The 26089-nt window shown below is 33.3% G+C and overlaps 1 protein-coding gene across 3 annotated transcripts in view; it reads right to left on the bottom strand.

Moving 5' to 3' along the window:
- Window positions 1–20975, bottom strand: part of LOC126748895 (protein strawberry notch) — a 197884-nt gene extending 176909 nt beyond the window's left edge. Inside the window, exons 1-3 of one of the 3 annotated variants that reach the window (XM_050458439.1) lie at window positions 20839–20975; window positions 19870–20000; window positions 11132–11323 (exon numbers count right to left, since the gene is read on the bottom strand). In XM_050458439.1, coding sequence (XP_050314396.1) covers window positions 11132–11323; window positions 19870–19939 — 262 coding nt within the window. In that variant the 5' untranslated portion in view covers window positions 19940–20000; window positions 20839–20975. The remainder of the gene's footprint in view (window positions 1–11131; window positions 11324–19869; window positions 20001–20838) is intronic. The other 2 variants (XM_050458431.1, XM_050458448.1) reach the window with 2 other exon arrangements.
- Window positions 20976–26089: the final 5114 nt, after the last annotated feature.

Raw genomic sequence — 26089 nt, 5'->3', positions numbered from 1 at the left:
AATCGATCATAATAATTGTTATTGGTTTAACTTCATCGTTATATTAAATAATCGTTAGATAAAAAAGTAATGTTAACGTGTCTTACTTTGAATGTATGGTTGTGAGATTGATAAAACGAAAAAAAAAACATTTCTTGTATTCGGCTGTACATCAGATCTGACAACGCTTTATAACAAATTGTTTGCTGGTGGCTGGTGTCTGGTTTTACCTGAACCGAAAATTTGGTAATTTTGCAATTACATTTAATTGAATAATTCAAGATTCGCTTATTACAATTTTTTGAAACTTTGCACGAGGGTATGCCAGATTGGTCCCTTCAAAAAATCTCTTCAAATCTTACATTTTTCTGTAAAATGTACAGGGAAGCCAATAATTGACCCCCTTAAAATTTACATGGGATTTCCTATGTTCCGCTCGGCGACGCACCACCCGGTATATGTTTTTGCTATATAAGTTGTGCTCTATAAGTTTTTAATGAGAACGATCTCCAAGAATTTTGTAATAGGTTAATGTCTTCCTCTATTCTACAAGCTTTGACCACCCAGTATTTTCCAAGCCTCCAAATGTAACAGGTGTGTTTTCGGTAGTGGTATTAACGAGGTTGCGTCTATTAGGTGACGGTGTAGGTTTCGAGTGGAAAGACTCTGTGGGATTTATCCAGAATGGCCGGTCCCATTTCGGAGTAATCAGTATGTATGTTCCCTTCGCTTGATTTAGGTGACCGAGTACTTGAGGAATCAGACAAGGAGGGAGAAAGATCCAAGCCAGCTGGTAGGACCACTGGCGACTGAATGCATCTATGAAAAGGGCTTAGGTGTCTTTGCTGTCTCTTGTTACATAGACTTTCACCACCTTCGATCGTTTCGAAGCAAACAGGTCTATTTCTGGTGTGTCCCAAATTTTGAACAGTTTCCTTGTTATCATTTCTGAGAAGTGCCAATCGGGAGCGCATTTTTGACGGCATAAACCTTCTGCCATCGAGTTGTATTGACCCGGAATATAATGGGCTAGAAGCGATATTTTCCACTTGTCCATCAAAGATACTAGTTGATTTGTCCTGCCCATGTTGAAGATCCAGAAGAGTTTTTGATTTTGTACCTCCCGGATTCGGATTATAAGAAATTACTGTTTGGTGGTTGTCCGATTGAAGAACCACCGTTTTTCCCTTTAACTGATTTTGCTGGAGACGAATAGTCTTGTAAGCCGCAAACAGTTCCTTTTTGTTAATATGCCAACCCTTTTGATGCGTTTTCCAAGTTCAGTTTAAAGGTTTCTTTCCTATTTGAGCTTCCCAGCCATCGTCTGACGCATCGGTTATCATAAAGATCGACGGAACGTTCTGAAACATTGGGGCTTCTGGATCTAGGTGCTTTTCAGCGTTGACTTTGTTGTTTGGATGTGCTGACGGAGAATTTCGGGCTTTTGATTTGGGCTACGAGGAAATCGTAGTGAAACTATTATTCGTATGCCCATCTCTCTTAGCCAATTGGCTATCCAGTTGGTTATTTTTGCAAACGTTATAGGTGCAATTGATAGATCGAATGATAGACATGTCATTTGGAAAACTTTGCCTTCGAAGATCATGGAAAGAAATTTCCGATGTTGGCAACTTACAGGGATATGGAAATATGCATGATGTAAATCGATTTTTACCATGAAGACTCCTTTTTGTAAAAATTGGGATATTTTTAGATGACTGATAAGTTGAATTTTTTTTCGGGATAGGTTAATCCTCTTAGGTTGAATATTGGGCTCCTATTTGATTCTTTCCTTGGGAACATTTTTGATAGGAATCCTGATGAATGGTTCCAATATACCCTGTTCTAGCATATGCATTATTTTTTCATCCCGTAGGTCTGGGAAAGATTTGTGATTCATTTTTAGTCGCATTAGTGGAGGTTTTTTTTACAAAGGGTACTTTGTATTTCTTTAAAATGTTTAGAATATATTCTTGGGCACCTTTTTGAATCCTGTTTTGAAAGTAATGTGGCAAGCGACCCCCCTGAAATGCTTTGGGATAGTCATTGACTAGATCTGTAACGGGAGCCAATTTTTTCGTATGGTTTTTTTAACTCCTGCGGCACTGCTGCGTTTTCCATTACGGCTATTGATATTTTTCCATGCTCCTCTACTCGTTCGCGCTTTGATTTTAGTTGAAATTCCTCTCGGTTTAAAATCTGTTCTTGAAGACGCTTCCGATTGTGCGTTCTAGAAGTAGAAGTTCCCGTAAAGATTTGGCTTCCGGGTATTTCTTAATTATGCCACTGATCTTGTTTGAAAATTCCTCCCTTTGAAGAAGTAATCCATGCGGCCATTCGGGCTAGTTGGCCTTGGTGCTGGGTCATATAAAGTTTATGCGGCAGTTGGGGATTTACTTTAAAAGTAAATATGGGAGAAGCATGTAATTTTTTATGAACCTCCGAATATCTTATTTTGTTAAAAGAAGTTGTACGTAGTCCTTGACAATCTCTACACTGTTGGAAGATATTAGGTTTTGTATTAGGGATTGGAGGTTCCTGTTCCTTCGTAGTAGGAGCAAATTCCAATTCTACATCGTCTTCTTCCACTTCGGCTAACAAGGTCGGAGGAGCCCATGGTCTTTCTTCTCCTTCGGTTGAGTCACGTTCCCAGAGAATCTCTGGATCCGATTCTTCATATTTACTATGGTTTTCTATTTTAATCTCTACTTTTTCCTGAGAGTTGAATTTCTCCAATATTTGTGACATCATATTCTTTATTTTATTTAGTTATGCCTCTGTTTCCGTTAGTTTTTTTTATCAGTCTCTTTGTCATTTGTTCTTTTCCTGAAGGTGCAGCTTTCACTCTTCGAGATGTCATGTCCGAGCTCTTTATTTGCCTCTTTCCTAGATAGCATTAACGGCTTCAAGTCACGAATAGCTGCAAGTATGAGTTCATTTTGAGCTGATTGATCCTCTGATTTTGTTAGCCACGCTAGTTGGTCACACAATTAGTCCTACACAAAATGGCCAGTCTACCATCTTCAGTATCATTTCTCTTAAAAATCCCTTAAGATATATAATTTGAATTAGGTTTGAAGGCTCGAGGCATTCGAGGAAGTATTTTTATTTCGGGTGATAAATCTCAAATGTTCGTTTACTCTGACTTCAATTTTCTTTCCGCTTTGGCCGACATAACAGATATCACGTAAGGGGTGGGAACCGGTTAATTTGTTAACTCAGATCGGTGCGTTATCGGTATTTTATCTTTAGTGGTTACTAAATGTTTTGCCAAGTTGTTTTTGGTTTTAAAACAAATAGGTTTAGTGTCAGATTCATTGCACTTGAAACACTGTGCAACACTATAAGAGACATTGCCAAACTAAGTAACAGAGCGATAAGATCCGAGGATGTTGGGGTCACCGAGCGATGGTTTATTAAGTTTTTTGAAAAAAGGTTTGTTACATAGCTTCTTAATAACATTTATAGGATATCCATTGTTTTGAGAAATTTTTGTCTAAAAGGATGGTTGGAGGTAAAGGGTATTACTGTATCTGTGGCTGTAGGTTTACGATATATTTGGAATTCAAAATGATTATTGTGATTAAAAAGTCTAAAAATGGTAAACTTGATTCTTTCTCTAACTCATCAAAATTAAACTTTTATTATCAAAAAAAAAAAAAAATAGACACAAAGTGTATTTCGTCACAGTTTTACATGTTATGTTATGTTATGACCCAAAAAAAAAATTTTTTTAACTACCTAAATAACTAAAATTCAAAAATATCCACCACATACTATATATTACAAAAAAAGTTAAAATAGTCAAAAGTAAAATAACCTTACATCGTTAAAAAAGTTATAATACTCTATACACTGCCTAATCAGCTAGATAGCTATCTACATCATAAAAACATTTATTGGCTAGGAATTCCTTTAACTTTCTTTTAAACATCGAAACGGTTTTGCTAATCTTTATGTCATTCGGTAATTTGTTGTATAGTCTTGGACCTATTCTTAATACAAATTTTTTAGAAATAAGTAGCCTGCTATGAGGCATGGACAAGTCATTTCTAGAACGAGTTGGGTAATTATGAAAACTACCATTAACAGTAAAGGAATTAAAATTCTTAAAAACATATAAGCAAACTTCAAATATATACACACACGGGACCGTCAAAATTCTATATTCCCTAAAATGAGGTATACAGGAAGATATCGGTAATACTCCGGCAATACACCTAAGAATCTGTTTTTGGCTAATAAACACTCGACGTGCATGCGACGTACAGCCCCAGAGCTGAATACCGTCCAAAATTCATGAGTGCATAATAGCGTGGTATAGACAAATTAGTTTATTAATTTCCATTAGCACCCTAAGGTGGGCATGACATAAGATAACATAAGATACCGAGCTTCATCGACAACTCAGCACAATGAGATTCCCAAGAAAGTGAATCATCCAATGGTAAGCCAAGGAACCTGACTGATTTTTGGCGTTTCAAACAATCGTTATCGTTGGTTACACATAAATCAATATCACCATTTATCTGACCATGACATGCATGAAAAACCATGCAATTAGTGTTTTTATTGTTCAAGTAAAGTTGATTCAAAATAAACCAATTGCTAAGTTCCTCTAAGGCTTTTCCAGCAGATACCTCAATTGTTTCCATGTTCTGTCTTCGGACCAGCGCAGATGCATCATCAGTTAATGGTTTAAGGCAAGCCCCAGCAGTATTCTTAAAAATATATAAAGGAATGGCATCAGGTCCACTTGACTTTTTGTTTTTAATAATATGTAAAATTTCATTTTCATTAAATGGAATAATGCTCATGCTTTGCCGTAAAATAACTGACCTGTTTATGTCTTTAGCCATATTTTTATTTTTAGCAATATTACTTAAAATGCTTTTTGGTTCTTTTATAAAAAAATCATTAAGGTAAGTAGCCACTTCTTTGGGATTATTAATTAAAACTCCATTATCATTAATTTTAAAAATTAGATACCTTTTTTTTTGTTGCCATTTCTGACACAACAGACCACATGGTTCTACTCAGATTTTCGGAATCAATATTTTTTTGCTGGTAAAATTGTTTTTTACAATTATTAATCAAAGTTTTATGTTTGGCGCTTTCAATTCTGTTTCAAGATTTACGAACTTCGTCAGTAACCCATGATTTCTTGTTACTACCGGAGCCCGATGGTTTAGGGGGAAAGTTTACGTTAAAATGCCACACATATAATGAATAGAATATGTGAAACTGCAAATTAAAATTACTTTTTCTGTAGACCTCCTGCCAGCTATCATTCATAAGAGCATGCCTAAAATTGTCCACATTGTTCCGAGTAAAATTTCTGTTGAACATAGTAACCCGTTCAGTGTTGTTTTTAAATAGACCGGTATTAAAAAATATGGTTTCATGATCTGATATTGTATTACTTTGAACAACCGCATCAGCACAGTCAGATAAATTTGTAAAAATTAAATCCAATACAGTAGCACTTTTAAGGCCAATAAGAGTTGGTATATGAACCTGATTTCTTAAATTAAAACTGGCCATTACATAAATAAATTGCTGGTTTTCTAGAGAATTAAATGAGTTCATGTTAAAATCACCTAAAATTATAATCTCGCGATTTGGTTTAAAATACTTTTCCATCATACAACACAAATTACGAATAAAAATATTAAAATCACCAGTTGGTGCCCTATAAACACTTATTTGGTGCATAAGGATATGATACCCCACATAATTCGATATCCCTTTCTGAACAAAAATCATCCAATTCAATATTATCACAATTTATATCATTATGTGCCCAGATAGCTGCGCCACCATGAGTTGATTATTGCGCCAATAGTGTGCACGTAGACAATATTCCTCGATAACCATAAAATTTATATAATTTTGATTACCCCACGTCTGTGAGACAAAAAAATTTTAATTTTTTTTTCCGTATAGTTAATTTGAAAAAAGTCCGATTTAGAAGTATTGAAACCTCTAACATTTAACAAAATAATGTCATAAAAATCTGAGCAGTCAAGTGCTATTTCTGTGGTAGTTTTACAGTCTTGGGGTGAAAAAACCGATTGACACAAACCCCATTAGGCCACAATGTAGGCGCCATGGCAGCTGATAATTTACTATCATTAACGGTGATTTTAAATGACGCATAATACTGAGGATATTTAGAGACAAGTTGTTCTGCTTGCACTTCGGGAAAAATTGGTTTTAAAGAATTTAACATGTCATTAACAGTTGTATCAGGGTGAAGTTTATAAACATGTAGGAAAGCTAGTTTAATTAGTGGTTTCAAACACGCATCTTCATCAGAATTACAACCTATAATTGGCTTATTTTTGGCTAAAATATTTTTTCGCGCGGCGATCTTTGCAAATGTAGTATCATGAGCCTTTAATGCGCCTCCGGATGCAGCTAATTCAGTCGCACTGCATATCGCTTGCTTGACATGCTTAGCATCCATTTTCATATGAGATGACGACGAAGACGATTTCGGGCCTGCACTGGGTACAGCAGCAGCGGTAGCATCGTACTGTTGTAGCATTGACTGCCGGTCTGCGTGGCCGATAATGATTTTAAGCGTCTGCTTCCCCCACGACCTCGTGCTGTGGACGTCATCGACGCTAGATTCGCAGTATTCGCACTTGCGTAGGCAATCTCGATGCTAGGGCTCCCTGGGCGACCTGAGCCTGATTTACTAGCAACGGAGTAACCGTTAAAATTTACGAGGGCCCCATTCGAAACGAGTGTTTTGGTTGCGTCATAGGTAAACTGTATGTTGGGATGAACAGAATTAATAAAATCAACAGTTTTCTAAATCGTCTTTGGTTCGTAAAAATGTCGTCTACGTAGCGAACGCATGTTTTTATATGTTCTTTAAATAAATGATGTTCCGAAATGTATTGTTCTAGTTTATACATAAAGAGTTCGGCTAAAAAAGGTGACAAATTAGAGCCCATTGCCAAACCAGTTTTTTGTTCGAAAAAATGATTATCAAATTGAAAAAAGTTTTGAAGGCGTATAGAGAAACTATGACTGGGTAAATTAGTATTAGTATAAAGTAATTCTCTGAGTATCAAAATGCAATCATTCGGAGGTATGCTCAGGAACAAGTTAGTAACATCAAAAGAGATAATCCAGGATTGCGGCAGATTACGGCACTTTTATACTCCCATTTACTTTTTAAACGAGTTAAAAACATGAGTATTTCTTAAATTTTTTTGACTTTTCATACTTCTTGTAATAAATCTGATCCCTTAATTTGCTTGCAATCGACGAACAAACATTTTCACACGGCATCAGATTTTTAAGTAAAATTGTTTTTATTTTTTGAAGCGAAAACCATGCGTCGAACGAAAAAAAACCAAGAGATCAAATTTGCTAAAAAGTGATTAAGGATTTTAAAAATAATTTTTATTTTAAGAAAAAGCAGTGGCGTAGTATTTTCTTCACTAAAAATATTCAATAAAAGACGTGTAGGGACGCCACTGGCAGAGAAAATATTTTTTGCACATCAAAAAAATGCGTCTTGATGCACAGAATACATGTACCAAATTTCATAAAAATTTCTACAATATTGTTTAAGTTATTATTAAAGAACTGATTTTTTTTTGAAAATTTTAGCACCTGTATCTCAAAAGTTAAGACGTTTAGGACATATGTTCATAGGAACTTTTTTTCTTAAAATGGGTCCAGGAATCACCCCCTTAAATATTAGCACGTCTGCACGTCTTTAAGGAACAACAACGAACACTGAGGTTCTGCATGTTTGCGAGAAAGTGCTAATAAAATAACTTTTACCTTTATTGTTTTTAACTCTTTTATCTTTTAGAATTTAAACATTTGTATTTAACATATTAAATTTATCATTAACGTAACGTTAATACACAATATTTCCTTATAGTACCTTCCTTTACTATGTAGAAATCTGTAAAATCGGTATTGACCTAAGTTTAACTTTTATATTATGAATCATAGATGTCCTTATTGTACAATGTTTTAAATTTTAATTCTTTTTTTATTGTTTTTTTGACTCCCGATAACGGGTAGTTTTTGAGTTTTATTTATTGAACGTATATGTTTCTGTGAGGTTCTGGTAAGTTCTAAACCAGTATTATTATAACGAAGAAGCTCCTTTTAAAATTGTCTTAAATTCATAAGTATTTCATTTTAGTATCTGAGAATGGCTGTTTACACAGCCAAAATGCATAATACATTCAACTTAATGATCTACATGCATTTTTTCTTGGAGATAAAGACTTCCCTATTTAGAAATCTATATATACAAATTCTCCTTCAAAATATGGACTTTTATTCAACAAACATTATTTTTAGTTATAGGGACTTTATTCCAAGTAAGGCACTATTTGGTGAAGGGATTAAGAAAATGCCTCGAAGTAGTAAATGGTGGACATTTTGAGCCTTTCTGAAAGTGATGTTTTCCATTATTTTTGCCAGTAGTCTTGTACACTACTGGCCCAAATTCGACCATGATCATTGGGGTCACGGAAACCGTAAGAGATACAAGGTCCGTTAAATTATGGCAAAGTTGCTAAATTTCATACTTAACAAAATGCCGTTTTAAAATTTTAAAAATTTCGAATAGTTCCGAAGATATCCGGAAAAACCGAAATCTGCAAAAATCTTTTTTATGACGTTATTTAAAATCGTATAATGAAATAAATAACACTTTGTTAAGGGCACTTTTTCTCATCTACAAGATGGCGTTTTCAGAATTAAAATACGACGTTTCGTTTTTGAGATACCATCATCAACTTTTTCAAATAGGGTGATGGATTTCTATTACCTTATTTTGTTGATCTACATTTTTATAAAACCTATGACGTATCAAACTTTTTTTATTTTTAATCGATTTAATAGCAAAAACTGAGATTTTCCATAATTAAAAAAAATTCTTAATACGAACCTGCTTTTATTTTTTTTTCTTTTAATTAAGTATTTAGTAATGACTTATTAATAAAAAGTAATGCACCCCATATATTTTTGTAATTGGCAATTTCATCAACAACTATCAATAAGCTGACGAATTTAAGCTAATGTGGAGGAAATTCAACGAGTTCATATTTTTTGATCGCCAATATTAAAACAAAATTAAAAAGGCGGCGTTGAAATAAACAAAAGATGGCCTTCGCTTGTCTCCAAAATATGACATGCGCTCTCGACCTCGCGACTTTTCTACACAACATACAGTCCTAAAATTTTACCAAAATCGTTCGAACCACGTAAAGGCCATACTCGTTTTACGACTGCCTAATTCATATTAGACAATAGTAATAATACCAAACTTTTGCGGTCTTTTGAGGGCCTGGAATGAATTTTTAAAAGGCATAACATCGCTTTTTTTTTTAATTTTAGGTTTGGTTTCGCCAAAAAAAAATGGCGATATTAGGAACAAGATTAAGACAAATGCAGGTAGAGAGCAACCTTAATCTTTTAAAACAACGTTTTTCAATAATATAATAAGTAAGACATTTTGTTGCCGGCCCCGGCAGCATGGTGGGGACATTTCTGCCTCGTCGTGTGGCCATGGATTCGAGTCCCATAGTTGGCATGGGCGTTTGTAAGTGTCTGTCTTAGTTTTAAGTTTGTAATGTAAGGGAGGTAAGAAAAATGTGACTGGCTAAATGGCTAAAACTGGCCCAAATAAAAAAAAGGACATTTTGTTAAAGGTTGCGGTAAATCCTCGCGGTTCCTCACGCAAGAATTTTCTTTGGAACTGAATATACCTAGGACGCAGATTCAGAGTTTAAAAAAAATAGATATCGACCATATAGAATCCATATTAGCCAAGAACTTAAGCCAGGAAACAGCGCAAGAAAGCTTGAATTTTGCAATTGGCTTAATGCAATGTTACATGAAGATGCAAATTTTTTGAATAAAATAATATAGACGGATGAATGCAATAATTCCTCCACGCGTGGTTTTTTTAACACAAATAATAGGCATTATTACGCAGTCGAAAATCTGTATCAAAATCAGCAAATTCAAAGACAGGGACGGGAGTCATTTAATGTTTGGATTAGGCTATATGGAAAGAAAATTTTAAGGCCAGTTTTCTATAATGGAAATTTGAATTCCGAACGATACCTAAATTTGCTACAAAACGATATATTTGATGCCCTAGATGACTAGCCGTTGAATATTGTTCAGCAATTATGGTGGCAACAAAATGGGGCATCACCACATAATGGTATGGCTCTGTCTCAGTTTCTTAATCAAACTTTTCCCAATAAGTGGATTGGAAACAAAGGAACATGAACAACAATTTAAGACAACATCGCTGGCCTGCCAGAAGCTCCGATTTGTCACCTCTTTATTATGTTTTATGGGGACATTTAAAAGACCGTGTATTTAAAGAAAGTCCTCAAAATATAAATGTTTTATGCCACAATTTTATTTTGGAAATCACAAATTTACTAGCAAGAGGAAGAATGATCCAAAGGGCAGTCACGACTAATCTGGGCCGTAGTAGGGTAGATTAGTTTTTATTAATAATAAGTTGATACTTATAATTAAAAGAAAAAAAAAAAAAATCGGGTCCATATTAAGATTTTTTTTTCAAATTTTGGAATTTTTCAGTTTTTCTATTAAGTCGGTTGAAAATGAAAAAGTTTGATACGTCATAGGTTTTATAAAAATGTAGTTCAACAAAACAAGGTAATAGAAATCTAGGGTCGTATTTGAAAAAAAAAAGTTAATGATGGTATCTCCAAAAACGAAACGTCGTATTTTAATTCTGAAAAGGTCATCTTTTAGAGAAGAAAGTGTCCTTAACAAAGTGTTATTTACTTTATTATATGAAATATAAAAAATGATTTTTTCAGATTTCGGTTTTTTCCGGATATCTTCGGAATTATTCGACATTTTTTAAATTTTAAAACGGCATTTTGTTAAGTACCAAATTTAGCAACTTTGCCATAATTTAACCGACCTTGTAACTCTTACAGTTTCCCAGATCCCAATGGTGAGGGTCGAATTTGGGCCACCATACACTAATTACCTGATTATATGTATACCTAAAAATATTTGCTATTTGATAAATGAATAATAAACCACAATAACATTTAGATTTTTTTGATCCAGAACAACTACTTGAAAACAAATAGGTACTTTAATAAGCACTTACTTGGTTGTCTCATCATATCATATGGGCTAGGATGCATGTTTATACCAGGTATTCCTTGCATCATCTTGCTGTTCATGGCCATAGTACCCGCTGGCCCAATTTTAACGTCAGGTTTTACATCTTTTTCTTGTTTGAGTTTTAAGTCTCTGTTTTCCCCTATGGTGGCAGCAGTAGCCAAATCCTTTCCTCCACCTTTAGATTTAAATAATGTAATATTAGGTATTTATAAATGCGTAAAGTTTTGAATTTAAAACCTCATATGTGGTTAAGCTTTCAATAAGATCTATATCAAAACATCATATTGTTCTTCTGGACGTTCCGCTAGTCTACTAAAATAGGTATCTCAGAGGTACCACTATATCAGTCGCTGAAAAGCTGGAAAAACCTCTAAAGGAGCTAACAATGTGTGTCAGCAAAACGGCAGTGCCTAATTTTTCGAGCGAATTTCAATTGTTTTTTTACTGAATAATTTTTGTAACAATTTTTCAGGTACTTATGCAAAATATAGTTTATTATTTTTATCAAAAATCATTTTTAATTTGTGGGGTTGAACAATCAATATCCAGTCTCGAGATTCCATCAGTTTTTGTTTTCCATTCTGTAACCATTTTTAACAAAATTTTCTTTTAATTGCAATTGGTACCATACATGTTTTTTTTTCAAGATACAAAACCTCCACACGCACTGATAAATTATTTCGTGTGGAAAAGGTGTACCCAGTTTTAAGATCACACAATCTGAAGAGTTGGATTGAAATTGGACCCGAAGCGTTATCTTTTGATAGGTATTCGTCAACATTTCAGCCATCTCTGACGCGCAGTTGTATTGCTACAATCACTTGACTTAGTAGATGAGGGTGTTTTCGTGAAAATTGGGAAAATCAACATATATGTTAAAATTCTCTGTTTTATTATGAAGTCAAGTCGTACCTAGGAATTTGATTCAAACTAATACCAAACCTGAATTTCTCACCTTCAAAAACTTTAGTAGGTATACTAATGGTTAAATTAATATCATCAATGGTTTTGAAATTATGGTAATGTTTTAAAAATTAAGTTTTGCTTTAGGCACCCTGCAACTTTGTAACAACTGCTTTCACATTTATAGAACAAATCTTATTTTGATTCCTAATTTCTATACATGATGTCCCAGAAAATGTGGGAAATCTCTCGGATTCAGGTAAAAAATAAAAAATAATACATTTTAATACAAAAAAAAATTCCCTACGAAGATACGACTCCTTAAAGACGCCGCTGCAAATCGGTTTTTCTTGAATAACTCTTGAAGTACTTTGTATAATTTGATAAAAACTTTATGTGATCAACACTACTAAGGACTTCTTAAAACGGAGTCCTTAAAACACATTTAACTTGTTTATTTTACCTGAGGCAGACTAGGTTGTACCTTATATTGCTTAAATTTTTTATACCCTGTATGATAAAGACTCTAAATTAATAAATATGGATAACTTGAACCTTAAACTAAAAAAAGGTACTCTTGTTCCTTATTGGTAAAATAAACCGTTTTGGAGAAAAAATAATTAATATACAGGGTGTTAAAAATTTAAGCATTATAATGTACAGCCTAGTGCGCTCCTGGTCAAATAAACAAGATAAATGTGTTTTAAGGATTCTGTTTTAAGAGGTCCTTAGTAGTATTAATCAAGTAAAATTTGTATTAAATTATACCAAGTACTTCAATTTCCAGTGGCGTCTTTAAGGGACCGTATCTTCGTAAGTAGGGCCTCTAAGAAATTTTTTTGTAGCAAAGTTCCATATTATTTTTTTAATTTTCTACCTGAATCCGAGATATTTCCCACATTTTCCGGCACACCCTGTATAGTGGATTCCATAACTTGAATACCCCTGTATACCTATAAAACTGATACCTATATATCTATATGGTACATGTATTTAATGGTAATTGGTTTGAGGATTTACATAATAAATACAGTTATGGCAAAAAATAGGAGCAAAGTACTTTTTTATGTATAATTTAACAAAAATTATTACTGTTGTATTTTATTTACTTAACAGTTATTTTGTGAAACAATCGGGAGGGTCTTTTTATGAGTGAAACAAAATAAAAATATTTTAGTAAAATAATATAAGTGGATAAAAAAATTAGAGTATTCTAAAAAATATTTATTTATAAGCTAATCATTAACATTTAGTTGCATGAACTTCAACAAGAAAGTAACATAGAAAACCAATCTGTAATAGTCCAACCAGGAAACCTCAACTTTGTGGCAAATGCCGCTGAAGACGAAAAAGATGCGGATGTCACCATACATTCAAGTAATGAAAATCTCCTCAGGTCAATTATAAACGAGATGAACTCGTTGCAGTATAAAACTGTACAGGTTAGAAATGGCGTTTTCAGTTTGTAAGTTTAAGGCAAAGTATTTATTAGAAACTTCACCAAAAACTTATTTGAGATTGGTACTAGACTGACTCTACTGGAGGAACAAATTCAGGAGGTTCAAGTGGTGACCAGGGTTGTCCCTGATCCCATGGCCTCATTAAAATGTCTTGGAGATTATATTAAATCCATCAAACATTGCTTTCATACTTCATTTGCAGAGCTTAAAACGGAAATTACTTCTGTTAAAATAACACTTGAACAGTACAAACCACCATCTTCTGAATCATCAAATATGGATATCTTACTTACTGAAATAAATGACCTGGCTGAGAGGGCCAGCAACATTATTGTTCATAATGTGTATGAATCAAACTCAAACATGATTCGTGACAGGATTAAGGAAGACAAAAGAAAAGTGGTGAAGATGTTGGTATTGATCAAAGAGGAGGGAGCAGCTGAAGACATTGTTAGAGTTTTTTGACTGGGAAAACAAGTGAATAATAGGACCCATCCACTAAAGGTAATATTCTTCAATAACAAGATCACTAAGGATATCTTGAATGCATTCAAAGTTAAGTGTTCTTACCCCCTACAACGAAAGTGCTGGACTAAGGTTTTTGTTGAGCTTAACAAGAGCGAAAGTGATGACGATACAGAAACAATATGCCTTATATCACAACAAGCATGTTCAGAATCATAGAAAAAACTTGAAGTAGCCCCATTACAAGTTTTTTTTTTAATGTAGGTGGCTTACATACTAAACTTCAGGAATTAGATAATAATATTATATGTTCTAACTATGATATCTTAATATTTGTTGAGAGTTTGCTCTTTGATGATTTTTCGGATGCTGAATTGGCTGTGAAATCTTTCTCTGGGGTTCTACAGGGTGGTCATTGTTCTCCTCTGTTCAATATTTTCATTAATGATATTTTGGTTTGCTTTCAAAATAGTAATTTTTTGTTGTTTGTCAATGATTTAAAAATTTATTGGGTGATTAGTTCAGAACAACAACTGGTTAGTTGAATTTTATTACTCCTGTGAATACTATTATAACTTAAGCATCTAAGGTCCTTGGTTTTGTCCTGCGCAATTGTAAAGACCTGTCGGTTAAAACTTGCAAAAGGTTTTACATATCACTTGTTCTCTCTTTGTTGGAGTATGGATCAATAATTTGGTCTCCTCTTTACATGAATAATTGTATGGCACTGGAGAGTTCAAAATAATTTTTTACAATTCTGCCATTATAAACTTCACATTCCAGTTCCTAATGACCATTGTTATGATGAATCGATGAACTTGCTGAATATGCAAAGTCTACTTAAGAGACGCACTGAGAACGATTTAATGTTTATTTATAAATTTTTGAATGGCCTTGCGATTTGTCCCGAACTACTTAATAAAATTTCATTCACTATGCTATGCACTCGCCTGTCAAAAGAACCTTGAGGCTAGTAAACTCTACTAGAATTGAAGTTTTGGGAATTTCCTTATTGCATTTTAGGAGTCTTATTAGAATTTGTAGGATCTTGTTTTTTGAAATAATTTTGCTCCATGATTAATAATTTGAAGTACATTTGACCATTGTCATTGATAATAATATTATGATATATTTTGTTTTTTCTTAGATAATTTTGCATTGCCAATTTTCAGATTTTGAGAGATACATTTATATTAATTCACTAACATGAGTATGAGTGATGGTTCATTGGTATCACACTCTGATGACACATTCGCAGTATTTTCTGGCAGCTCTTGGGAAAACACAAAGAAGCAGCAGAACATGGTTTAGCGAAAATAAAAGATTAGTTGAATTCTTTTAATTTGAGTCTGAAGAGCCAAAAAACTAATTATATAGCCTTCACCGCAACATGAGGTACAGTAAAACTCTTTTTGAGTTTGCAACTGCTTTAGGGCGGGACGATTTTGCAGCTAGCATAGGATGGTTAGATAAGTTTAAAACTAGGCATAACATCGTTCAAATGTCTTTATGTGGTGAAAGTGCTTCTGCAGATTTGGCATCTTGTGAAGAATGGCAAAAGAATGTATTGCCCACTCCGATCTGTCAATATGATAAGGATGACATTTTTAATGCTGATGAAACAGGAGTTTTCTTTAAATGTTTACCCAACAAGACACTAGCATTTAAAGGACAAAAATGCCAGGGTGGCAAAAACAGCAAGGAACGAATTACAGTTATGGTTGGAAGTAATATGAGTGGGACTGAAAAGCTTAGGTTGCTAATCATTGGTAAGTCAAAGAATCCACGTTGTTTTAAGGGCATTAAATCATTTGCAGTGGACTATGAGTTTAATAAAAAAGCATGGATGACAAGTGAGATTTATGAAAAATGGCTATTAAAGCTTGATACGAAATTTGCAGCCCAAAGAAGAAAAGTTTTACTATTCGTTGATAATTGTCCTGCACATCCCAAGTCTGTTGAATCTAAGTTAAAAAATATTAAACTTGAATATTTTCCGCCTAACCTTACGTCAATCTTACAACCCATGGATCAAGGAATTATAAAAAATTTGAAGCAACATTATAGGAAGCGGATTGTTATGAAAGTTTTAGCCCATATGGAAGTGGCAACTCCTACAATTGTGACGTTACTTGACGCAACTCAAGATCTTAATAAAACGTGGACTCTGGACGTAAAAGAACAAACCATTGCTAATTGCTTTAGAAAAGCAGGATTTGTTAAAGATAAAGTTCAACAAGATGCTGATAACTGGGACGAGGATGACCTTGTTCCATTATCTGAATTAAAAACCCTGTGGACCTCATACAGAAGGGCTATAAACATGAGTGATGTTTCATTTGAAGACTATGTGACGATTGATGATAATGTACAAACAACAGGTTTTCCAACTGATGAAGAGATCCTAGAAAGCGTAATAGAAAATCTTGTTCCAAATAAAAAAGGTAGGCTAGTCTAGAATATGCCTTTTTAGATTGTAAGAATTGTTTTGTATTGTTTCAGACCCTGAAGAAAATGAAGATGATGGCCAAAGCGAAAGTGAGACGGTTCCGACACCTACAATTGACGAGACGATTTCTGCTATTGAAAAGATAAGATGTTTTATTTTATCCAGAGAAAATATACCATATGAAATACACAATTCTTTAAATTTATTAGAAGATTTTATAGATAAGGAAAAATGGACCAATTTCACACAAAAAAAATAACTGACTTCTTTAAAAAAAATTTATAAACATATTGATATGCATACATATTATGTAACACATACAACATAAAAAAATTTAGTTTTATATGAAGAAAATACTTTTTTTGGTACTAATAAACAATAACCCCTTAATTAGGCGTTTTTTTCTGTAAGTTGATATTTCCATAAGTCGAATTTTTTAGTCTGTCCCTTGAAGATTCGAGTTAGAGAAGTTTCACTGTACTACATGTCAGGTATCTTGGTGTTATTGTTGATAAGCACCTAAAATGGGATCAACATATCCTAAAATCGACTAGTAATATATGCAAACTTATTTTTTGCTTTTATATTCTAAGGAATATCTTAAGCAGTAAATTACTCTTGTTGGTTTACCAATCATTGGTAGAATCTCTTCTAAGATACAGAGTGATCATCTGGAGAGGCCTATATAATAATTCTTTGAAACAACTCAACATCGTACAGAATTATATTCTGAGAGTTATAAGCAAAAAAGAAAAAAAATACTCAACTCAATTTCTGTACTCTGAGCATATTTTTATGTACGATCCATATACATATTATCTACATGTATCTATACACACAAATCAAACCACTTTAAAACATATGTAAATTACCAACATTACAGAAGAAATGATATTAACAGACATTTAAAAATACCAAACATTCATAAAAATTCACAGGATAGATTTAAAGGATTACTACTTTGTGTTTGTTTATATAATTTAGCGGGCGATCTTCTGTTACTAACTTATCCTGTCTGTCTAGCCACATCTGTGAATCACTTGATGTTAATACTCAAGTCGATGTTATTTATACCGACTTCCAAAAAGCTAGGATAGATCACTATATTTTGCTGCATAAATTAACTCAGTATGGTTTTTGAGGAAGATTATTTAATTTATTCATTCCTACTTGATTGGTAGATCTCAATAGGTGGAATATGATGGCTTTAAATCAAAACTTTTTAACGTAACGTTGGGTGTGCCACCAGGCTTGAACCTGGATCTGCTCCTGTTTAGTTTTTTTATAAATGACTTGATTGAGTCACTCACTTGTCATAGGCTGGCTTTTGCTGATGATTTGAAGCTATATTTAAATGTATATGGTTTGGAGGCTTTGCCCTAAATACATTGGAGGTATCGTGTGCTGTTAACAGGTTAGGCTTGAATGCAGCTAAATGTAGTGTGGTCAGTTACTCTAGATCAAAAACACCCTTAAATTTTGATTACTTTATTAATGATACTATTTTGAGTAGATTAGAGCAAATTACTGATCTTGGTATCACCTTTGACTCTGCATTTACATTCATTCCACACTTCAACAACATAGTCAAGTCAGCCCTGAGAAGGCTTGGGTTCATAATTAGAAGTTCTCAGAGTTTTACTTTGGAATCTACATTAAGACTGCTTTTCTGTTGCTTTGTGAGATCAAAACTGGAGTTTGGCTGCATTATATGTAGCCCGCTTTATCAGAATCATGTTGGTCTCCTTGAATCTCTTCAGCATAGATTTGCTAAGTTTTTGGCCTTCAGGCAGGATGGCATATATCCAGTGAGAGGGTTTGATCATCAGCAACTATTGGAACGCTTCAATCTACATACATTACATCTCAGAAGAATGATCTTCTCCTAAAATTCCTGCACGGGTTACTGAATGGATTCATTGATAGTCTTGTACTTCTTTCTGGTGTACGTTTCATGGTCTCTAGGCTTAATGCTAGACATCCCCTAACATTCTTTCTGCCAAGGCCTCCTACTAACATCCTGTTGAAATCGCCACTATATACAATATGGGCTATATTTATTCGGTCACATGTGTGATATAAATTTCTCTCCAGTTCATGTGATTGTCGATATCTTGGTGGATCATTACTCTTGGAATTAAGACCCATGTGCTTAAGTTATAGTTAGTAGGTATATTGCAGTTAATTTAATTTTGTCGATTATTTTATTGTGATTATCTTGTTAAACTTTTATAATTAGGTTTTTATATCATATTAATAGTTATTTGTTCTAATTTTTTGGATAACTGAGATTGTGCCTTTACTTGTTTTCTTTTCTTTTCATTCTTTTAGGTTTGTTTTGTGTTTTTTTTTTAAACTATATTTTTCATTGTTTTGCAACTGTTTCCTGTTATTGGCAAAGTTGCCTGTTGGAAATAAAGGCTTATTATAATTTATTTTTCATAGTCTTAGGTATTATATAAACAAACAGATCCGTCTAGAAAAAATAAAAAACATTTATGCAATTCTTTATGTAGATGATTTAGCAATATCTACAGGTAAGATTAATACAATGTTAAGTTTTAAAACATTATTAAAAAACAAATTTAGAATGGTTGACATGAATGAATTTTAATTTTTCTTACATATTAGAATTCAAAGATATGAAAATAACATTTCTTTGGATCAAAGTGGATACTTACAAAATGTAGTCAATAGTTTTAATATGAATAATGGTAAACCTGTTAAATCACCACTAAATTAAATTATTTAACATTAAATGCTGATGAACATTATGAGGCTCCATGCCGAAATTCAATAGGTTGTTTAATGTATGCCACTCTTTGCACTCTATTTTTTTTTATAATTGAGTCATTTTTGAGAGGGTGTTTTGAAATCCATTTATAACTGTATTTACAAAACTGTCTCATTATTTTAGAATTAGTATAACAAGCATTATCATAGTATAGACGCAGTTATTTTATAATATATACAAACACCTCTTGGTTCAGTCTGTAAAGAAGAAGAAATTAATTCGTAATTCTATTTTCATCAAACATAAAAGTATAAATAAAAGAATAGTTCCTATTAATGTGTTTTTGTTCTACCCATATTCCTAATATTTACCTTTTTAATATGTCTGACAATAACGGAGTTACAGGAAATTACTAAAAATCCATTTTTTTATCACCTTTGGCAAATTTGATTAGTGTATCTTTGGTTTCAATAAAAAGAAGCATAGTGAAGCAAAAACTGCAATTTTCTATCTCTTTTTATAACTGAAAAATCACATAAAACATATAAAAATGGGACACCCTATACACCTACTGTATAATATAAGATACTTAAATAAGATCTTAGTTGTGGAAAAAATATACTTTACAACAAACATTTTAGGTACATTTATAATTTCAATTTATACTAGGTAACTATCCAAAAATAACAGTAAAAAAAGTTTACTCTTACCTGGGACTTCAATTTTATCAGGATCCTCATCATCATCAAAGTCACTTCCAGACAGCTCTTCTTCCTCCATGGTTCTTTTTGACTAGTGAAACAATGTCAAAAAAAGTAACTCTCAAGAATATTTAAAAAATCTGCAAAAATCACAAGAAATATGCATGGGTACCTAACAACTACAAAGCTATGAAGATATATACTCCCTGTTGTCTAATCTGTTTATGAAGAAGAAAACTAAGGCAAAAGTTTAGTAAGGAGTAAAAAAAGCCTGATTAATTAGACTTATTATTGATATTGTTCCTTACATATTGTTATTAAGTTTCTTTATATTAACTTAATTTAATCTATTTTATAAAAGAACATCATCTAATATAATAATATATGTATAATCTAAGATATTATCTTATATGATATTAAAAACATATTCAATTAAACACAGAATACTTTTTTTTAATAGGAAACAGTATTTGCTGTTAAGGATCACATATTTATATATTGTATTTCAAAGAAATGTAAAATTTTTATATTTATTCTAAGACAAATATGGCGTAAACCAACGCCCTAATGACAGTCTAGGGTCTATAACATCAGGTCAGCCCCAAAATTATTTTGTAAGAGTAGATATAAAGGTACAATTTCTAAAATCTTCAGTGTTTTTTGTATTTTTTGGTTATGAATTTTTAAACGCGGGTTTCTGCTGTAAAAAGGAAAAAATACCACAATGTAAAAAATCGATGGCCAAAATTCCACTAAGGAATAACAACGAGTGTACAAAAAGGTAGAATTATACAAAATTCGCAAAGAAAAACGCAAAAATAAACAGATTAAAGCACGGGCAAGAATGCAACAAAAAAATGACATGACCATTTTTTTCGGTTAGCCTTTTTCATGCAAAATTAAGTAAAGCTGGCAAATATTAACTAAGTTTTAAACTCTACAATATCTACTTCACTTTTACGATAAATATGAACTTACAACTTTCTTAGTACGCGGCATTTTTTAATTTTTAAAGAGAAACACAATGAACAACCTTTGCAAAACACGCCAGAACGCCATTCTATTACCCAAGATGCTCAGCTAAAATATCTGTACAGCGTTGCCGGTTGTGGAATAATAAATAATACGTGGGCAATTATTATTAAGGAGTCATAAATTAAGAAAACAATGTATCATAAGTTTTATGTATACCTAACAGTAACTCTAGCATTTAAAGCAATAAGATGAAATTACTAATGTTTGTATTGTGCTGTAATAGAATAACTAAACATGACGTTCCTTACATACTAAATATCATGAGAAGATATAACACAACTTGGCAACGTACATGAATGGCTGCCAACATTGATTTCTGGTGACAAAAGAAGAAAAGTCAGTGAAAAGCTAGGGAATTTTTAGAAATTTTTATCCTACTGTTCGAAGATGTATATCAAATCACATTTAGAGATATGCTGCTATTGGCCAGAATAATGTTAATGTATAACGTTTTATCTGTACTTTAATTGGAGATAGAATTTAATTATTAGTTTTAAATCCTAATGTCCTATGAATGTAACACTTTTCAGATGATGTGCTTATAGAAATAAAAATTTTAAATACATTTAACTACCCTTAAACCTCTGATTGAATATTACCCGGACTTACTTGGTTAGTTTTAAATTCGGTCGTTAAGGATGTTACTAATTTTGCTTTTTATTCCAGTCCTATTTTCATCAAGTGCCTCATAAATCTCGAAATACAGATCAATATATTAAATTGTCGACGTCCATCTAGGTAGATCTTCATAGACACTCAATCATATACATACAGGGTGAATTTAAAAACTAAAGTAAGTATCTGACAAACCAAAAAAAATTTAATGGAATAATTACTTAACTAGTTTTCACTTACATATTCATCCCTAGCCACCCAAACTTTGTAATCTTAAATAGTAACGACATTTAAACGTCTTAAAAAATGCTTTTTAATGGGAGCATCAAAGCTGCCTTAACCATAACACTGCACAACAAATCGAAGGTTATTTTATGTTGACTGAAATATTTTTATTGTTGTTTACTAATTCGAGGCATCTGATTTCGAATCTGTCGTCAGTTTTACTCTAACAGCTCGAGTTGTTTAGAAATAGCTACGTTCTTCTCATTTATCTTTATTTTTGGTTTTTTATCTATTATAGTCGCGTTTTAGATAAATTATTGTAATTTTCATCATGACTTCGCTAAGAAGGGTCTGCATTAACGATCCGAATTGTTTTTGTTATATTTGTGGTGAATATGTTTTTCAAAAATTTCGATTGAATATGTCAGACTTTGTGAAACGAGCGTATTTAGAGTGTTTTGGTTTTCCTTTGGAAACAGATAACAAGTGCTGGGTGCCCCATATTGTGTGCAAAATTTGTGTTGAAGAATTACGTTTATGGGCCACTAAGAAGAGACTCTCTTTTAAATTCCAATCCCCAATGATTTGGCGTGAACCTTTAAATCATCACGATGACTGCTATTTTTGCGTTGTTAATATAAAAGGAATCAACAAGACGAACCGCTCCAAATGGATTTACCCCACATCAACATCAGCTGTGAGGCCTGTAAGGAGCTCAAAAGATACATCTTTACCACTACCATCTACATCTACAGAAAGTTCTGATGAATTGAATGAACTGAGTAGCATGAGCGATGACGAGTTTGTTCCAGAAAATCTCTTTGAACCAAAACCATTCGATCAAAGTGCACTTGATGATTTAATTAGAGACCTTGGACTATCCAAAACTTCGTCTGAATTATTGGCCTCCAGATTAAAAGAGAGAAATCTTTTAACTAAAGAAACTAAAGTTTCTTATTACCGCACTCGAGAAAAAGACTTACTTCCCTTTTTCGCTGAGGAGGATAATTTTGTATTTTGTACTAATATTTCTGGTTTAATGACTGCCATGGGCTTGCAGAAATATGAACCAATCGATTGGCGTTTATTTATTGACTCGTCAAAACGGAGTTTGAAGTGTGTACTATTGCACAACGGAAATAAACTAGGCTCCATACCAATAGCACATTCAACTAAAGTTAAGGAAGAATACCCCACAATAGCACTGGTCATGAACAAAATCAAATATAACGATCATAAATGGGTGATTTGCGTTGATCTTAAGATGGTGAACTTCCTTTTAGGACAACAAGAAGGCTACACTAAATATCCTTGTTTTATGTGTTTATGGGATAGTAGAGCAAAATCAGAACATTGGTCAAAAATAGAATGGCCCTCTAGGGAAGCACTACTTCCAGGTAGTCTTAATGTTATAAATGAACCTCTAGTGCCACGAGATCGTATCATATTGCCACCCCTACACATTAAACTAGGTTTAATAAAGCAATATGTTAAGGCATTAAATAAAGATGGTGAATGTTTCAAATATATTTCAAGGAAATTTCCAAGTCTAAGTTCAGAAAAACTCAAGGCAGGTATATTTGATGGTCCACAAATTCGCAAGTTGGTAAACGATCCTAATTTCACCAGCTCAATGTCAGAAATTGAGAAGAATGCATGGGATTCCTTTGTTTGGGTTATCCAAAATTTCTTAGGTAATAGGAAGGGTGATGATTACATTGCGCACGTCGAAGAGATGTTGTCACACTTCCAGCGACTTGGATGTAACATGAGCATCAAAGTGCACTTCCTACACAGCCATTTACACCATTTTCCTGAAAATCTCGATGACATGAGTGAAGAACAGGGTGAACGATTCCACCAAGATCTTCGAACCATGGAGGAACGATTTCAGGGTCGCTGGGATGCACATATGTTGGCCGATTTTTGCTGGAGTATTCAGAGTAGCAGTTCATTCAAAACTAGTAGAAAATCATATAAAAGAAAATTCCTGAGTGTATAGTTCTTGTAATTAAAAATGTTTGTACGTTGAGTGTATTTTTAATTCCCAAAAAATACTCCCTCCTTTTAACTCAAAAACTAGAGCTGACACATATAAACTGATGACATTATTTAATATCAGCATTAAAAATAAGCCTAGAATCATAAAAATATTCCATGCAACATACATGCTGTTGGGCGGTGTAATCGATAGCTAAATTTTCCATATCTTTGGGTTTGATATGTTTTATCGTGTGCTAGGAAGTGCGGTGTTTTTTCGTGATGAAAAAGTATAGAGGGTGTCCGAAAAATGTGAAAAGTCCCTCGGGTTCAGGTAGAAAATAAAAAAATAATATGGACATTTCCTGTAAACAAATTTCCTATAGACCCTCCCTTCGACTGTTTTTAATTTTAATTTTTATAAAATTGTACCAAATACTTCAAAAGTTAATTTAAAAAAAAAACGATTTCCAGCGGCGTCTTTAAGGGGCCGTACCTTCAAAAATTTTTTATAGGAAAGTTCCATATTATTATTTTTTATTTTCTACCTGAATTCGAGAAATTTATCACATTTTCCGGTATATCTTGTATATCTATGTCATTAATGCAGGACCGCCAAGAGAAAAACTGGACCGGTAAAAATTTACGAGCCCCTATACAAAAATCCATAATTTCTTCAAGTGAATATTATATTTTAATAATTTTTAATAGCGTAGCATGACGCGTTTATTCATTTAATCCCTGGAGTAGACAGAACATTCATTTATCCCCTTTTCTTAGATATCAAAAGGATTATGCTCTATGGGCATCCTTACCCTCTTAATGGTTCTTTCTAAGGTCTTTATTTATTTATTTAAGCAGATACATACAATTTAATCTTATTATCATATAACTTGATAACAAAGCTTTGCGGTGGCGCGAGCCGAAATAGCCGCGTTGTCGGCAGGCCAGTAAGAGGCAGGAATTGGCGTGGCATTTAGTCGACATAAATAGTAATAAATAAATTTTGTGCAAATAAATCATGCTTAGTAGATACGTTTAAAATAAATCAGTTGACTGTTGTTGTGCATCAAGTGTTTCAATTCACACCTAGAGAACGGGTAAAAATGCTACATTGGTGTCAGGTGTGAATTGGACCTCAATCAACTATACATTGATGAGAAATAAATAATAGTGAACTGACATAGATCGTGTGAATCGCCAAAATCTGGTAGATTTAAAAGTTGCTGAGCAAAAGGGAGTTGGAGGAAAGTGACTGCAATACGACATGAAATATAGCGGCCTTGTGGAGGCGGCTTCGTAATGCATTAAGAAAATTTCACCAACCTGGAACCAATTTGAAAAAACACCAGCAATGTGCGGTTTTTGTGAAAACTTAACCTAAACAAAAGCTAAGAGAGAATTATGTTAGGTTAGAAGAAAATATTTTGGAAAATAATTACAATTCAAAAAGTGAGCTTGAGGACAGGCTAAAAGATAATTCTGAAAAAGATGGAAGACAGGATTCAGGAAGTTTAAAACAGAATCGCAATATTGGACATTAACACTTTCGATAAGCTGCCATGTAGATCTTTAGACGTGACCAGAAGAATAAAGTTTATGATAATAGGGAATCTATTGGCTAATAAGGCGCAACTAACTTAATTTGATGGTACGACATTATTAAATATTATATTATCAGCGTCAGTTTGAAGCGGCTGCAGAAGCAAATGGATGATACACCAAAGAGAAGGCGATGTCAAGCAAAAACCCTGCGACCGTTTGATAAGGCATTAAGAGATGCTTTATGGCTAGTCACACCTGGAACATGTCTACATGCAATTAAAAAATGAGTGTAAGAAATTAGAGGAATTCTTGCAAATATTTGAAGCCGATATGTATATAATATATAGATGTATATTGGAAGCACGTTAGATTCGACTCCAGACGTCGTGAACTCCGCGAAGGTGAAATGAGGCAGGCCTTGCTACTAGTACATCCACTTAAGGCTATTAAATTTAAAGCTGCCAAGAACTCGAACAAAAGTCAGGCTCGTGTACGGCAATGATTTCAGGAGAGGACGACTTTGAGGAATAGTTTAACGGATCATTAGGGATGCTATTGGCTGTTAGGACCGGAAGTTGGAATGTTGAAAATGTGGCAAAGCAAGTCACATACGATACTAACCAGAAGGTTGACAGCTAATCCGAAAAACTAAAAAAGTTCGATGCTGCTGAATACAGGTGCAGCTATGGTTCAGAAATCAAAACGGCCTCTACAAAACCCGATGAGAGATCAATCAAATGTCCATGATGAAACAAATATTCTGGTTTCCATAGAGAAAACTATATTTAAACATACGCTAGTAGCGGCTATGATTGAGGATGAGGTGATC

Source organism: Anthonomus grandis, chromosome 2, assembly GCF_022605725.1.
Source record: "Anthonomus grandis grandis chromosome 2, icAntGran1.3, whole genome shotgun sequence".
Classification (NCBI taxonomy): domain Eukaryota; kingdom Metazoa; phylum Arthropoda; class Insecta; order Coleoptera; family Curculionidae; genus Anthonomus; species Anthonomus grandis.
Note: the sequence above shows the minus strand (reverse complement) of the source record. Positions and strands in the feature narration are given on the sequence as shown.